The following is a 17,552-nucleotide window of genomic DNA, read 5'->3' on the forward strand; positions in this document are numbered from 1 at the left end:
GTAATGAAATGATCTGATTGTAGTATGGAAATCAATTTGGAGTTCATTTTGATGGATATTTAGGGTTTTATTTAGAATTTTTTTAATTTTGAATGATGCCGTGAATGAGATATCAGGATTTTTATGTTTGTAAGTCTCAAACTTTCAATGGGTACTGATGGTGTTTGGAATCCGAGATGAGACAGATGAATATGAATGGAGAAGGGGTTTACAGAGAATTAAGGAATTGGAAATGAGCTGAAGACGGTTTTTTGGTTGAATCTGAACACCAGCAGCTCAAGGATGTAGATGGTGGAATTAGGATTCTGTGAAGGGCTTGAGAAATGAAATCGAGGGTCGTGTTAGAGAATAACAATGGATTTAATGGGTTTTCCGAGGTATTGTTATACCGGTGAAGATACAATCATGGTTGAGAATATGGAGAAGAGTTTTTGTGTTGTTGATAGAGATGCAGGTGAATGAAGGTGATGAGAATTGATGAACTGGTTCAGATCAGAAGGCAGTGGTTGCAGCTACAGATGGGTATGTTGCAGATGATTATGAACTGGTTCTTATTGGAGGGTATTTTGGGAAGGTCACAAAAGACGTGTATAGTTTATGCCACGTGTGCACAGGTGCTGATTCAGCTAACCGAGCAATGGATGAAAAATGTAACGATGGAAGGAAACACTAATTTCAATCTATTTGGGGAGGAAACGCAAATTAGCGATCTTGGGAGGGGAAGAAACGCAAAATATCCCAAAATTTCACAAAAGTTCTTAAAGATTATTTCTATAAACTTAACCTACCTTTCAATTTATTCTGCTTCATTATGGTTCTTTGTATTAACGGTAGTTTCTGTACTTGTTGTTTTCATTGTTATACGGTAACTTGACGTAAATGTAAGTGTACTTGTTTTTCCCCTATACTAGAAAAACCGATGCAATTTAAGTTGTTATATAAAATGTAGGAATAATAATGATTTATCTATTCTCTCTTTTTCTCCTCGGATTATAATTCTCCATTATGGTTATCAGTTGTTTGAAAGTCTGGTGTTTATCAAATTTGGGGGTTTTTGAAAAGTTTTCATCTCAGCATATTGTCAAATGTGCTATCATAAGTGGTTTTCATGGAACCTCCGGTGATAGCACTTATAATTTTTTCTACTATTTAATAGGGTATGTCGGGAGATTAATTTTCCCTACATAGGTCACAACCAACCCTGTGACCGAAGCCACTCCTTAATTTTTTTTTTTGAATTTATGGCTATAAGAAAGTATCTCGTGGGAGCCATAACATCCTAGCATCTCTCAACACGCATTGGTTGACAACAACTTTAACTCATTGGTGTCTAACATATCTTGAGTATCAGAGTTATACCGGTGGGATAATTTATGGTGATGAGAATAGATATTTGTTACCTAAAGATAACATGGCACACATGGTTATTATAGAATTTGCAAGAGAGTTTGGGAATCCATGATACTTGATAAAGATGAAGTGCAAATCAAGGAGGTGGTAAACATAATCTCCAAATAAAAAATAAACCTCATTTCAATAAGAGTAAGAAACCTATGAAATCAAGAAGCCAAGGAACTCTTCAATACTTATGTTGTGTAAACTTGCGAACAAAAAAATTAGATGTGTTATTGTTTGTGGAGATGTTTACTAAAAATATCCATAAATAAGAGAGGCTTATCAAATAACAAGAGAATTTTGTTGAAAAGTATCTAAAAATTAAAATGTTGAAACATACATTCATAGTCGATGTGTTGTTACTAAACTCGAAAGAATATTAAAAGATGTCGATATTAATTGAAAAATGTTGTATATAGTTTAATATCCTCATAGTAAATTGTTCCTATATATTAAGAGAATAACTATATTTGAAAGTAGTTTAGATTTATGTACAAAAAATAGTTTAGTCTTTATTGATATTTTTCACCTATGCAAACTCTACTTTTATGTATTTCTTTTATGTAGCTAACGAAGTATTTATTTTATTAGATCGTGTGATTCATTAATATTGATGTGGTTGATAGAAAACAACAGTTCTTGAAATACTCTCTCCATTTCTGCAAAAGTGTTTCCATCACTTTTGGAGAAGCAGAGGTATCATATCTTTGTATTAATATCCATGAGATAATTTTGATATTTCCAAAGATATGATTTGTTTATAAAGTTTAATTATGATCTCGTGATGAACCATTGATGGTTTCTTTCTTGTGCTTATGGCTAATAGTTTTGGCTTGTATCTATTACAATTTCTAGTTTTTGATCGTTGGACTATCAAAATTGTTTCATAATAAAAAGTCGTAATAGTTATCTTTTATGTATGACATGTAACTCTTAAACTCCTTTTATGTCTTCACTGAAACATTATGATTTATTATCTACCTAAGATAAAAGATAATGCAAAAATTTGCATAACAGTCTATCTGCTAACGCACATGTTTAATATAACAATGCGACATTTCTTTGAAAAATGCGAAAGAGTGGTATAAAATTGTATTTTATTGGTCCCAACCTACTATTTATAAGAATAAATATATTTCTGTTAATTTGGTTCAATACATAATGTGAGAGCAAATTTTCTTTTTTAAATTTCTTATATTTTTTTTTTATGTTTGTTACTTTTAGTTTATTTGTTTTTTGGTCTTGTTTTACTTGTGTTTAAAATAAAAACATCCATTTCAAGTCAAAACAACCAAAAAAAACCATAAGCCCATTTATTCCTCACTGTAGTTTTTTCCATACTTTTCTCAATGAACTTCAAGGACACAACAGAGCTACATCATCAGTCACTCTTGACCTATTTTGTAATTGGCACTTATTTCTTTTGTTAGTTGGTGGAATAAAAACGACATTTTTTTTGAGTTAAATGCAAGTTCTTAGTGGATTGATGTTGATTTTGGAGGAACAATGGTTTTAAAGTGTCTATTTACTCTTTATCTTATTTGTTTCAGTTATAAGTGAGAAATTTGAAGGATTTTAATGTTTGAAGTGATTCTTTTATTAAAATAAATGATTATTTACATTGTTCAAGGGGTGAAAATAGTCGTAACGTTAAATGTTTGAAAGTATATCTCGTTTTTTTAGGGTTTTATTTCTAATATTTTTTGATGATTATTCTGTTGTGATATTTTTTATTTTAAAGATTTGATTGGTTTCTAGGATTTGTGTTTTTATGTCGTTATTAGATTATTAAAAGACTAATGTAAAGTACCGTAGAATTTATCACGGTGACGAATATTTTGTTTTTTTGTAGATGGCCACGACTCAAAATCATATTAAACAATACGAGGTTCTACATCAGGCTAGATACAAACATTATTTCCAGAACACTATGTTTTGGTTGTGGAGGGTGTCCGTCTAGATAAAATGCTAATTGCTGAGCGTTTTCCTGAAAATGTGGGGTTCATTATTCCACCAAAAGATCAAGACCCTTTATAGGAATATATTTTTGTTCATTTTCTTACAAAGGAGGTGGTTATTAACACACTTCAGAAAGATGGTTGTAAAGTTCAGGAAATAAAACCTCCAAAAAAGGTAGTAAAGCTCAAGCTCAAATTATACCCATATGGTCCTCATTCTGAATTCTTAGATGAAGCCCGATTTGAATTTCAAGTTAGGCTTTTGTTTTTGTATCTTTAGACAACTAGTGATACAATCTTCAATTCTTCATATATATTATAAACACTCGTTATTTCTTTTTAGCTCACTTTTATTACAAAATTCTTTCCCTTTTCTTAAAATTCCCTAAAGTCAAACCTTTTATCTCTCAAACTTTTGATTCTTGTTAGTTTTTTTAATAGTTTTCCATGTTCATGTAAGTTTCCAAAACAAACTGCAGCAACGTCTAAATGCAGCATTAATTTAAATTGTGAAACTGCGGTTTTCCAAGAATGATATTACATTGAGAAATCATAAGAGGAGTGGTTTAAAGGATAAAATAAGGTCCAATATGATAACCTTTAATTCTCTTTATGCTTGATTTTTTCTTGTCTTTATACTTGTGCTAATTGATTGATAACCATAAAAGTTTGATGATTTATCTTTGATTATGATCCATTTACTTTACAATGGGTTTTGTTGTACCATCTAGTGTTTTCTGTGATTTTCTGACCTAGCCAGGTTGGTTTGTTGTTGTAGTAACTTAATTGTTCTTGTTTCTCATGAAGCATGCCTTTAGAACGTGTATTTAGGGATTATATTAGTGTTTGAGTTAACATGGAATTTGCTTATGAATAGTAACATTAAGAAGAAATTTGCTTACAGTTTAGAATCAATATTGATTAAAAGAAGATATTTCTTATAGACGAAGATGAACATTATATATGAATGATTCTCTCGACTCCCAATTCTCAGTTTTCAGAAACGTGTGAATAACACACTTGCGAACTTGATATCCTTACACTCCCAATACACCTTACTTACACACATTCAATCACTCATACACATTTATGTTACTATCCTTAACTTTCTGTTAACTTTCCCCAAAATGTATTTTTAGTGATTTAGCGATTTTTTTTACCTAGGATGAGTGAAACAAATTAGTATCTTTATTCTTTTCACTTATCATTGATTTTATCCTCTGTTTCTTCCAGTTTTTGAGCTCATTTTTTCCTCTGATTTAAAATTTTCATATTGTATGAAATACCATAAAGTATATCAATCTGGTGGCGACAATATGATGAAAATGTGGGGTGCACGAGCAGGTAAAACACACAAGTGTAGAAAAGTAGTTGGTCTAATACCATAGTTTCAAGAGAAAGTGGGAAGAAAATGACCAACTCGGTTTTATATGTCACAAGTTGGAAGCCACATTGCAGGTCAAAGATGATATTTATTTTTGGAGGCTTCCAGACAAGGTATGCATCAAATACATTGATGTTGTGCAGTTTTAGGATGGTGCACAAATTACATTTCTCTTTTCTATAAAGACTCAAGAATCAAAGTACAAAGAGAACTATTACTCATGCGGTTCATGGAAAAGATATGCTTTACGTGTATTGAAGAATATCGTATATACAAATGCACCGACACTAGATGAGGCAATAATATTTTACAGATGGATATGGCTTTTTTGTTTGCTACTATCATGGATCATTGCACATTAGGAAGATCATATATTAAGTTCGTTTCTTTTTTCTTTAGATTTTATTTGAAGCAAGGTAGTCAATATCGGTTGTACATGTCGATATTACAGGTTTTTATCGGATATCGGAAAATACCTATACGATATCAAAAATATCGGCGATACAAAGAAGAAATGATATTATCGGTTGTACAGGCCGGTACAGACCGATATATCGGTTTTACTTGTACACCGATGATATCGGCTTCGTGAATAAATTTTTCATCAACATGCATCTAGTCTTTACAGACAAGTACAATGTCAATTGGAGAAGGTAAAAAGCCCTAATTAATATATTTATAATATAAAATCAATGACTACATGGTAAGATATAAGATGGAGACCATATTTCGATTGCAAGACAGAGAAATATAAAAGATAAATATGAAATTTAATAAAAAAGATTTACCGGTATAATGGGACAACAATCACAACATTGGCTAATAAACCACCTTGTATTTTGGAAATTTGAGATATGTATATGATTCTTACTTTTTTTACTATAATTTTATAATTATTTGAAATTCTATATTAAATGATGTATCACCTGTAAGAACAGATATTATCACTTGTATAGGTATATAGGACCCGACCGATATGATACCGATACGCGATATTAACTAACTTGATTTGAAGTTAATATTTTACAGTAGAACCTCTGTATATTAATACTCTTGGGAAAGCATAAAATTATTAATATACGAAGGTTATTAGTATATAGAGGTTAATTAAAGTAAGATTTCACAAATCAGGACTATAATTTGTACCAATATGTAGAGGTTATTACTATATAGAGTATTAATATATAGAGGTTCTACTGTACTTAGTATAATGTGAGTCTTTTCTTTTCGTTTATTTTTTTTAGTAAAAGTTATTGAGGATGGAGTTGAATCTCGTAGAAAATACTATATTTACTACCATGTTAGGCAAACACATTGTACATACCCAAAAGTGAAAGCTGGAATGTCCCATAACATAGAATACCTAGATATCAAAAATTCAATGAGGGCACAATTTATTCTTGAAGATCATGAGTTCATAACTAAGAATGTTATTGGAAAATTCTCTTACGCCGATAAAGAACTAAATTAAATATCGTAACGCTTATTCGAGATGGAAATTCGTATAGTACAAATAATAAAACTTATCTAACCATTTGACAAAACATATTAACCATATGATCTCATTTATCTAACAATTAACATATTTGATGACGTGACATCCATTTTAGTTCTATTGTGTTTGGCTGAGTAATCAGGTCGACCTTAGATTTTAGATTCATTTTTTATTATTATTTCAGATGAAAACTCAAGATCCATATCGATATCAATGATGAATAGTGAGCAATATTAGAATATGAAAACCGAAATTAGGTACTTTATTGCATATCTTAAGAATCTTTATGTTTTGGAATTTCCTTGTTGTCCAAAAAACCTTGACCTATAAATACTTAAGTTTGTACATCTTGAAAACTATTCTAAGAGCCAGGCAAACTTCATTTGTGTTGTTTCTGGCGGAGCCGTCTATCCGGAGAGAAAAGTATCCTAATTAGGAGAAATCTCTTACGACCGCTCGTTTAAAGACTTATGTGGGATCAAGAAGCTCTACGAGTACCGTTGGTGGGAAATTAGATAATTGCATTGTTATCTTAGTTTTCGATTATTGATTTGATTGACTAACGTTTGTTGAAACTTTGATTGCATCTACTTTGATTATTCTTGAGAGCCTTCTCTTCTGACATAAGGTCACTCAAACTAGATCAAAGTATCGACGGGGTCTTAGCCAAGGATAGCAAGAACAACCAAAACCTCTAAGAAAAGTATAATATTGAAATTTGGCAAAAAGCTTCTCAAAAGGAGAAATATAATTGAGGTTGCTGACATAATCTGTTACTGGTATAATTAGCAGTCATGAATGAATCCACTCAAAAGACAATTATCAGGAAAACCAGCTTTGGCAAGAAAAGTTCTCCAAATGTCCAGATATGCCTACGCTTAGGTTCTGCAACTCCATTTTATTCAGAAGTATATGTACAAGTAGATTCATGACTAATGCCATGAATAACAGTAAATGCAGTTAGTTCACTATTAATGAATTAACCACCGCCATCAGTTCTTGTAGTGATGATTTTAGAGCATAACTAATTTTCAATTTGAGTCTTAAAATTAAAGAAAATTGTCTTAAAATCAGATTTAGCAGGAAGCGGAAAAAAATTTGAAAAAATCATCCACTATATTAACATAGTACAAATAACTATTAGATATAAACAGGAGAAGGACCCCATAGATGTATATGAAAAAGCTCAAGTGGTTTTGTATTAAGTACAGTGAGTAAAACAGAAAAATGCAACTTATAAGATCTTCCTAATTGACAACACTCACAGACGAGTGGTGTTTTTATTACAAAATTATCAAAAGACTGACTTATTTCCCAAAGAGTTTGAAAAACGAAGATCGAGCATGATCAAGTGAATCTCAGATGTTAAAAAAAAGAAGAAGAAGATGATGAAGAAACACTTGTAAGAATCAAGAGAGATTAAACTCAAAAAGGGAAAAACTACATTATTGGAGGTGAGGAAAATTGGATTGAGTTTCCTATGATACCAAGAAAACAATAATGGCATTTTTCATTAAAAAAAAATGATCCCAATCAATCTTACAAACCAGAGTTTATATACTCTCCAGACAAACACTCTGAACCACAAACAGACTGATCACCAGATGACAAGCACGTGTATAAGCTCATATATACTGACAGCCCCAGTTGTAACAAGAAAATGACTAGAGTGTAAACATGACTAAATAAAAATAATAATGATAATATTATAACCATCATCATGATTAAATTTGGTATTACCACTGATTTTCAAATCAATAAATGGTGATATTATGAAACGAAATTTCTTTCACAAACATATGTAACATAACGATGAGATCACTTCATAAATAATAAACTTCCGACAAGTCACCCTCCTGAACTTCAAGTCACCCACCTTAAACTTCGTTTAGTAATAAAAAACAGAACATTATTCAAAACTAAGCAAATATCCTTATTCCCTTCCAGTTCACATTAATGATTAATGTACATGACTGTATTATTTTAAGGCGCACCATGATACCATCAACCTCTAGCTAACATCAAAACAGCCTCCCTTCTAGAATCATAGATGAATCCAACGGTCCCTGTTCATCATCTACAGTTCCCAATCTTCCGTATCTCTTCATTTTGCAGAACACTCCAAACTTCAATGCAGTAAGAGAGAGGGAGAAACAAAGAGGACTGAAGAGAGAGGGGGAAAGGGGAGCTCACAGGAAAGGAGGAGGAATGTCGTGAATTTTGAAGACTAAGGGTTTGTGTTTGGAGTTTGGGGAGTAAAAGAAAAATGGGTATCTGCAGCTCAAAAGCATCGAAAAAACCAAATCCCTTTGCTTTACCTGAAGAATTGAAAGAAGAAGAAGATCTTTCTGTACCTGCAAAAAGTCCCATCAATGGAGTTGATCATCACCAAAATCAAGAACCCAAACAGAAACAAAATGGTGATAAGAAGACTGAGGATAAAGATGAAGAAAAGGGTGTAGGAAAGTTTTCAACTTTGTTTCCGTTTTATAGTCCAAGTCCAGCACATTCATTGTTTTCAAAGAAATCACCAGCACCAAGTGGAAACTCAACACCAAGGAAGTTTTTTAAGAAACCATTTCCACCACCATCACCAGCTAAACATATACAAGCTTTATTAGCAAGAAGACATGGGACTGCCAAAACAAATGAATCCAATTTATTACCTGAAGCTGGTTCAGGGTTGGATAAGAGTTTTGGGTTTTCAAAGAATTTTTCCAGTAAGTATGAACTTGGGGAAGCTATAGGGCGTGGACATTTTGGGCATACCTGTTCTGCTAAATGTAAGAAAGGTGAACTCAAGGGTAAACAGGTTGCTGTTAAGGTCATACCTAAAGCTAAGGTTTGAATTTTGAAATCTCTTTCTAAATTGGGAACTGTTTTGTGTTAATTTGATTGTTATCTCTTACATATTGTTGAATATTGTATTTTAACCATTTTGCAATTCCCAATTATAATCACATTTGGGTAATTTTACTGAGCTTGCTAGAATTTGATTAAGAGATTTAGAATGTATTGGTTGTGACTCAATCTCAAGTTTCAATTGTGAATGACTAATACGCAAAAACTTGTTAGAATAGTCCCACGTCGCCATGATAGCTTAGAATTGTATTGAGTACAAGCCTTTGGCAACCGTAACTTTGCAGGCGTATTTTCAATGTGTGTTAGGCCTATGGGTTTTCACAGAACTTTTCTGGCACCGGATTCCTAGTTATAAAATGGTTTGTGGGTTATCTTATGAAATTTTGAAGATGGAAAAGATTATAAGTATAAGTGCACTGTAGTTGTACACATATAAATTCTGTACGGGGTATTAGTCTATTTAGGGTGTTTATCAAATACTCTATATTGCATTACATTTCAACATCCCTTCTGAGTTCTGTTGTTATTTTGTTTGTTGGCAGATGACTACAGTCATTGCCATTGAAGATGTTAGAAGGGAAGTTAAATTGTTGAGAGCTTTGACGGGACATAAGAATTTAGTGCAATTCTACGACGCATTTGAAGACCAAGAGAATGTGTATATTGTGATGGAGTAAGCTTTGATACAAGTTAAGCTCCTCTAATAAACATGATATAGATTTCTAAATGTCTCAATAGTTCCTTATGCAAATTTCAGATTATGTGAAGGAGGGGAGCTTCTGGATAAAATACTTTCGAGGTATATTTTTGTATGTATAGTGACTCACAATAATCAAGAAAGAAATTCACACATTTGACCCTTCAAAACCATGAAGGATAAAACAACTGAACTTCCTTTGAGTTTGTAGTTGGTTGCTTATAATGACAGGGTTAATACTTTCATTATGTAGAGGTGGTAAATTCACGGAAGATGACGCGAAGGCTGTCATGGTACAAATACTGAATGTTGTTGCTTTTTTCCACCTTCAAGGTGTTGTTCATCGGGATCTTAAACCAGAGGTACATTATATTCCTCTGTGCACTTGTTCTAATCATACAATATAGATATCCGTGGGAATGGAAATCTCTGAGTTTCTATTTTTAGTGAGGATACTGTTTCAACTGGATATATCTAAATATCTAATGATCCCGATAAATTCCTTCTCTTTTATTTGCTTAAACATAGTTTTAATATTCAAAAATAGTGCTCAGCTTGAGTGTTTATTAATCTCCCTGTGGTGTAAATACTTACCTAAATGTACTATACTACATCAGAATTTCCTGTTCGCCACGAAGGATGAAAACTCCCAATTGAAGGCCATAGACTTTGGCTTATCAGATTTTGTCAAACCAGGTTGGTCCTGATACTTATATAAACTTTATATATATGCAGTTACTTGTCGTCTTCAGGATTTCTTTCTTCTCGCAAATAATCTTCCACCCTTCAAACATTTTATAGATGAAAGGCTTAACGACATCGTTGGAAGTGCATACTACGTGGCACCTGAAGTTCTACATAGATCTTACAGTACAGAGGCTGATGTATGGAGTATAGGTGTGATTGCATACATTCTTCTGTGTGGCAGTCGTCCTTTTTGGGCCAGAACTGAATCTGGGATATTTAGGGCTGTTCTGAAAGCCGATCTAAGTTTTGATGAATCACCTTGGCCCTCTATATCTTCTGAAGCGAAGGATTTTGTCAAGCGTCTTTTGAATAAAGATGCACGGAAAAGAATGACTGCTGCACAGGCTCTCAGTGAGTGCACCACAATAGTGCTTAATACTCTTGTGTTGTTACGAACCACTATTAATAATTATCTGTTTGCCAGGTCATCCTTGGATTAGAAACTGTACTGAAGTTAAACTACCTCTGGATATTCTGATTTTTAGAGTCATGAGGTCTTATATGCGGTCATCAGCTCTTCGTAAGGCTGCTTTAAGGGTGTGTATCTCGTTATCACCTTAAAATCAATTGTTTGTTCATGTCTGCAGTATGACGTTTCCCTTTGCTGTATATCTTCATAAACTTTCTCTTAACCGGTATATGTTTTATACAGGCTTTATCCAAAACATTAACTGTGGATGAGCTATTTTATCTGAAGGAGCAGTTTGCCCTATTGGAGCCAAACAAAAATGGCTGCATAGGGTTGGAAAATATCAAACTGGTTCGTTTCCTTGAAGATATTATGTTAACATTTCTCTGCTTGTGGTAGTTTTTGGGCTCAGACAGTGCTTTATGTTTTTTTTACCAGGCCTTGGCGAAAAATTCAACAGATGCGATGAAGGAGTCTCGCGTTCATGATTATCTAGCCTCGGTAAGCACTTGAGTTATAAAAGATCTGTCTTTTCATTACCCATGGGCCATTATTTAGGTTTCTAAGTGTTTCTGTTATTTACTTTGGCAGCTCAATGCACTTCAGTATAGGAGGATGGATTTTGAAGAGTTTTCAGCCGCAGCTGTTAGTGTCCATCAGCTTGAGGCACTTGATCGCTGGGAACAGCATGCTCGCTCTGCCTATGAAGTTTTCGAGAAAGATGGCAATAGAGCTATTCTCATCGAAGAACTTGCTTCGGTATGTTGTACTTATTCCCTCTGAAACACAAATTTCTTTATTAACCCAGTGGGAGCATATACTAGGTCTTTACAGATACTGATGAAACCAACCAAACCAGACCTTTTCGGTTATATATTTACCAGTTGTCTAATTGGTCTCAACTGCATTAACTTATAAAGCCTCTTTCTTTTCCGTTGAAAAAGCTGATTAGACCAAACCGACCGATCACAAAATAAATAAATTACCAATATACATATAAATGTGTAGGTATTTTACTATCTTTCTTTATAATAGGAAACCCCTAATACACCACATGTTGTAACCACAGTAATTCTGATTTGTGGTAAAGCCACCCCATCATATCTTTCCATGCCACCGACATGTCATCTAAGCCACTCAAAGAAACACTAAAACCTCATCAGTGTCTCTCTTCCAGTCTGGAGCCAAGTCGACTCTAATTGGCTTGGTTGACTTCCGAAATGACTGACCTACTGGTCTGGTTGGTGGTTCACCTTAGATAGGTGAGTCAGTGACTGCTTGGGGTGCATAATCTGTAGCTGTTCGTAGTCAAATGCTGATCGTAATTACTAGATTGGTTATTTGTGGATTGTTTCAATAAATCTCAGGCGATATTTGGATGAATCAATCTTTAAAGAAAAAAATTCTAGGTGTTGGTTATTTGATTATAAGAAAACTGAGAGAAAAATCATATGCTGGTAAAAATCATTAGTAGATGAGTGATCAGACAAGATCCCAAAGATTAAGTTGTGGTATTGTAGTTTAGGTTTAAATAAAACACTACCAAAAGTCTACACTCAAGACCTCTAGTTAGCTTGTTATGATGAGGAGGTTACATAATTGCCACTGACTGATGCATATTTATTCTGCCTGGCTGTTATAATCAATTAGCGTAGCTGTTCTAATCAATGACTTGGTTTTTAAATTTAAAGATATCTTCAGATCTAAATGTATATTAGCACTCCTGCCTATGATCCGGTGGGGCATATGTTGAAAGCAATTAAACCCATCACTTTTCCTTCGTTAAGGTTGCCCACCGACTATTTTGTTTGGGAAATGCTAAAATGGAACACAAGTTGTGGTTATCAGTTGTGTTTCATCATCGCTAAAGCAAAATGGATGGATATAAATGCAGCATGATAGGTCATAAGGCATTATATGTAATTTTGCAATTTGGTAGGTTTACCTGGTTTTTCAACTCTAAAGGACCACTGACCAACAATGATTGGTTGTTTTGGTTTAGCCACATTTTACTGCCACATAGATTTTCCTTTTGGTAAATGAAGCAGTTTGGTTCAGCAAGATTTAGCTGGTTTGGTCAGTATGGCCCAGCTAAGCTGGCTGTCCCTTCGAGGAACTCTAATTACACCGACAAGAACTTATATGAGCTCTTCACTCGACTTCCATGGCCCTTAGGTCGGTGATCTGGTATTTAAGAGATTCCAAGTGATGCAGAGTAGTATTGGCCCATCGTCCAGCCATACAGTCATTTGCACTTAGACTTGTGTGCGGCTACAATTTCTGTTGCAACCAATATCGTTCGTTTCACCTAGATGAGAAGCAAGAAATTTCGGTCTGTTTCTGGTGAATATTTGACGACTTCCTTGTCTATTTTATTTTTGTAGGAACTTGGACTTAGCCCTTCAGTTCCAGTCCACGCTGTTCTCCATGACTGGCTAAGGCACACAGATGGAAAATTGAGTTTTCTTGGATTTGTGAAACTGTTGCACGGTGTTTCAAGTCGCACTATTCCTGTCAAGGCTCAGTAAGTTGTACTTCTAAGAGGTCCCTCCTACTCTCTACTCTCGATCAGAATATAAATGTATCATAGCAGGTCAATTGTGCATCAACTTTTTCACCTTTAAGTTGTGCATGGAAAAACGGCCGCGGCAATGCATGCAACACACCCCCGAATGAGCTCAGAATATTTCCAGGTTTATCCTCTGTTAAGCCCGAACTCAAAAAATGAATTGCTATCGGAGCCTCATTCTGTCGACAATTGTAAATTTTTTTCAAAATGTAATATTATTGTTTACAAAGAAGGACTGCATTATGGTTTCTCTCCAAATATTCCAACTGTTCATTTTTTTGGGTTGGAGTAACACAAGAACTGAGTATTTGCCAGAGCATAGGTTGTTAATTGGATGTCGGCATATACTGGTACCGGTACTAAACCACTGATTGGACGGTGGTTTGTTTAATTTGAGAGATATTTTTCAGGGTTGTTTGTTTCCTTCTAATATAATTGGGCGGGTGGGTCATGTGAAAAGAGTGGTTGTAGGAGGGACATGAATCTTTTTGCTTTTAGAAACCCAGTTGAATTTTTTTTCTCCAATGATGATATCAAATCTCAAGGATACGTACCATATCTTTAAACGTACCTACACCTACCCACTCGCGTTTGTTTTTTTGTTCTTTTGGTGTTTCCTGCTTGGGTATATAATAACTTGTTTTGTGTACCTAAATGTGGACACGAACTTCCCTTGAAATCCATTCAGTTCATTCCTCAGCCTCAATCCCCTTCTAACTGTCTGGCATAGCATATATGCACCTCTTAGAGCGTCCACAATGGTACGATCATAACCAAAGATCAAAGACCAAAACAAACGATCAAATTTGAGAGTAGTCTGGAGTGTGACGTTAAGGCAGTGGAGTATTTTTAGTCGAGCGGATGTATAATGAACGCTTGCATGTGGAGCGTTCATATAATCTTCGTCCCGAAAAGGCGTAGATATAGTTTACGCTCGTTGTGGGGCGTTGTTAAAGAATACGCTCGTTGTGGGGCGTACATATAGTTAACGCTTGGAGAAGGGACGTAGATATAATCTACGCCTGGTGTGGCGGACGGGTAAATCAACGCCTCATTCAGGCGTACGTATAATCAACGCCTCATTCAGGCGGACCTATAATCAACGCCTCATTCGGGCGAACTTATAATCAACGCCTCACTCAGGCGGACATATAATCAACGCCTCACTCAGGCGTACGTATAATCAACGCCTCACACTGGCGGACGTATAATCAACGCCTCATTCAGGCGGACCTATAATCAACGCCTCATTCGGGCGAACTTATAATCAACGCCCGTTGTCTGGCGAACGTAAAATCAACGCCCCCTTGTCAGGCGTACGTATAGTGTTGGACCCAAATTAACACACGTATCGAGCACGTGTGGACAAAGAGAAACCACCACGTATAACACACGTGTTCACTTGGTGTTTACCCTAATCTTCTCCGTCTTCTTCTTTTCTTTTCTTCTTTTCTTTTCTACCTCCTGTTTGTTTCTACCGCCCACAAACACAACACATCACAGTAACTAGCAGGAAAAGAGAATAAAAAAAAAACGAGATACTTGATGAATCCCGGTTAGAAAAGAGGTATGTTTCTTTTTTCTTAATCTCTTTTTTTTTATCCGTATTGTTGTATAATTTATTTAGGGTTTTATTTGTTAAAATTAGTTTATATTAAGATGGGTTTTAAAGAACAAATATGAATATGAAATTGATTAAATATAATTGGGTATGTGTGTTTTATGATTTTAGAGAATAATATGTATGTGAAGAAAACCATATTTGATGCAAAAGTCGATTTGGTTAAAAGAAATTTTAAAATAATTATAGAAGATCTAATTTGTGGGTGGAATAGATTTAAAAAATTTGGCTACTGTAAAAATTGGTAGTTATGTAGATTATGTGTGTTATATATGTAGAAGAGATGATTTGTACATATGTGAATATGGTTAAAAATAATTGAATTTGTATTGTTTTTTATTGAATTTGGAGGTGATTAGTTTTAGTTGTTTTTTGGTTTATTTTTGATGTTCATGTGAATTAGGCTAAAAGATTTTATGAAATTTTGTCAAATATGTACAACACTTAATTTGTGGGTTATATAGATTAATATGTGTTTTTACAATTCACGTGGTTATGCCAAAAATTGTAGTTATGTACATTTTGTGTGTTACATATGTAGAAGAGCTAATTTATATGTATGGAATTGATTTTTTAGTGATTTTTATGGAATCTTGAAGTGATTAAATTGGGTTGTGGAATGTTGAAAGGATTTTCAAAATGCATCGGTGACGATTTAATTTGTATTCGTAGAATTATAGATTTTGGAATTGATATAGTTTGTGTTAAGGATTTTTATAGTATTTGGAATATAAATGGTGTTGGACTAATAAAAATAAGAAATGGCGCGGGTTGGTCTAATTGCATCTATCTTGTGTGTGCATAGATGTTGAACAAATTCACATCGCGGTTCAATGGTCGCATGAAGACGAACAAGAAACAAAAATTTGTAGCCGAAGAGGATTATAACTTAATCAGTACTGGTAAAATTAAGGAGATTGATATTCCCCGGTTAGGGAGGTTTCCTATACTGCAAGATGATAAACCGCACGCTACTATGGACATCACATTTACAGGGGAGCAAAAATTGAAGTATCAACATCGTGGATCTGGCATCGGTAATTCATCACTATCAAACTATTTCACAACACTGTCCTAGAGCTAAATATATTATTGAAAAAGCGGGATGGCAAAATTTACTGAACATACAATGTAGCGAAACCAACCATTCAATGGTTGATTATATTGCTGAGCGGTTTTGGGATACAACAAACACTTTTCACTTCCCATTTGGTGAGATGGGATTCACCCCCTAGATTGGCTCATGTTGACTGGACTGAGTATCGGTGATGGGCCTGATGTTCCTTATGATTCGGGGAAGTACCAATTTGAACATGTTCGTGAGCATATCTTTCCGGATATCCAAGATGTCACGTTCAGTCCAAAAGCACCGTCGTGGGTTTCAAATTCAATTACAATTAAATATTTAAGGTCATATTTCTTCGAAGACAAGTTGGTTGCGGCTGAAAATGATAGCACCCTTGCTCATAGAGTAGCAATTGCCTTTTTCATGTATGTTTTGGGACATTTTTTCTTTTCTAATGCAAAGACCTATATTGATGCTGGATGGTTAGCTGCTTTTGAAAATCTTGATGTAGTATCCACGTATGATTGGGGTGGTGCCGCGTTTTCGAAATTGTATGCGGCACTCCGTTTATCTGGGAGGAGACAGAAGGCACTATGTGGTCCATTCCAAGTATTAGAGGTATTCATTTAAAGATATATATTTGTCCTTTCATTTTTATTTTGTTGCTAAGTTATTAAATTGGCTAATTATTTTGATGGATTAGTTTTGGGGGTATGAATACCTGGGCATATGTCGACCAGAAATCCCAGAGGCGAGTACAGAACAAAAATGGCATGTATCTTCTAAATGGAATGTACCGAAGAATACAAATGATATTTTTCGTTGTAGGGATTTACTGAGTAAGCTTACTGCTGAACAAGTGACATGGCGCCCATGGGAATCATACAGAGAAGTTCTTGCATCTGATATGGGATGCACGGCTACGCGGCTATCAGACTCGAGATATATATTTCTTACATGGGCATTGTGAGTTAATAATTAAATTTTATTCAATAATTGTTGTTAAATGCCAAGTACCTTTTTTTAATGGTTTTGTTTCTATATAACATACTTACTAAATTCTTATTCCCTTTCTAACTGTACAGCACAACATGTATCTTGGTGAAAGGTGTTGGAGGCAAAACCATTGTACTTTCGCTGTTCCTATAAGACTACACACAGTTATAGGGGATATCGGCAATATTCAAGCTGAACGCCTAAAAAAAGAAGGTTTGGTCGATGCAACAGAGATAGTGCAAGTTGTTAAAGATTATGATATATATTTACAATACTGGAGATTGGTAACCAACTACAAAGATTATGTGACTCATCCTATTTGGGAAGCCCATACATATGGGTATGTCGGTGAC

General features: G+C 34.5%; 1 protein-coding gene across 1 annotated transcript; it reads left to right on the forward strand.

Moving 5' to 3' along the window:
• Nucleotides 1-8,163: 8,163 nt before the first annotated feature.
• LOC113283608 (CDPK-related protein kinase-like) lies at nucleotides 8,164-13,923 on the forward strand. The gene is made up of 11 exons (XM_026532940.1): nucleotides 8,164-9,074; nucleotides 9,637-9,767; nucleotides 9,852-9,893; nucleotides 10,045-10,153; nucleotides 10,409-10,487; nucleotides 10,593-10,889; nucleotides 10,963-11,075; nucleotides 11,191-11,298; nucleotides 11,386-11,448; nucleotides 11,539-11,706; nucleotides 13,332-13,923. Exons 1-11 carry the CDS (start codon nucleotides 8,499-8,501, stop codon nucleotides 13,473-13,475), a joined length of 1,830 nt encoding a protein of 609 aa, XP_026388725.1. The 5' UTR covers nucleotides 8,164-8,498; the 3' UTR covers nucleotides 13,476-13,923.
• Nucleotides 13,924-17,552: the final 3,629 nt, after the last annotated feature.

The sequence above is a fragment of the Papaver somniferum genome, chromosome 5 (genome assembly GCF_003573695.1).
Source record: "Papaver somniferum cultivar HN1 chromosome 5, ASM357369v1, whole genome shotgun sequence".
Taxonomy (NCBI): domain Eukaryota; kingdom Viridiplantae; phylum Streptophyta; class Magnoliopsida; order Ranunculales; family Papaveraceae; genus Papaver; species Papaver somniferum.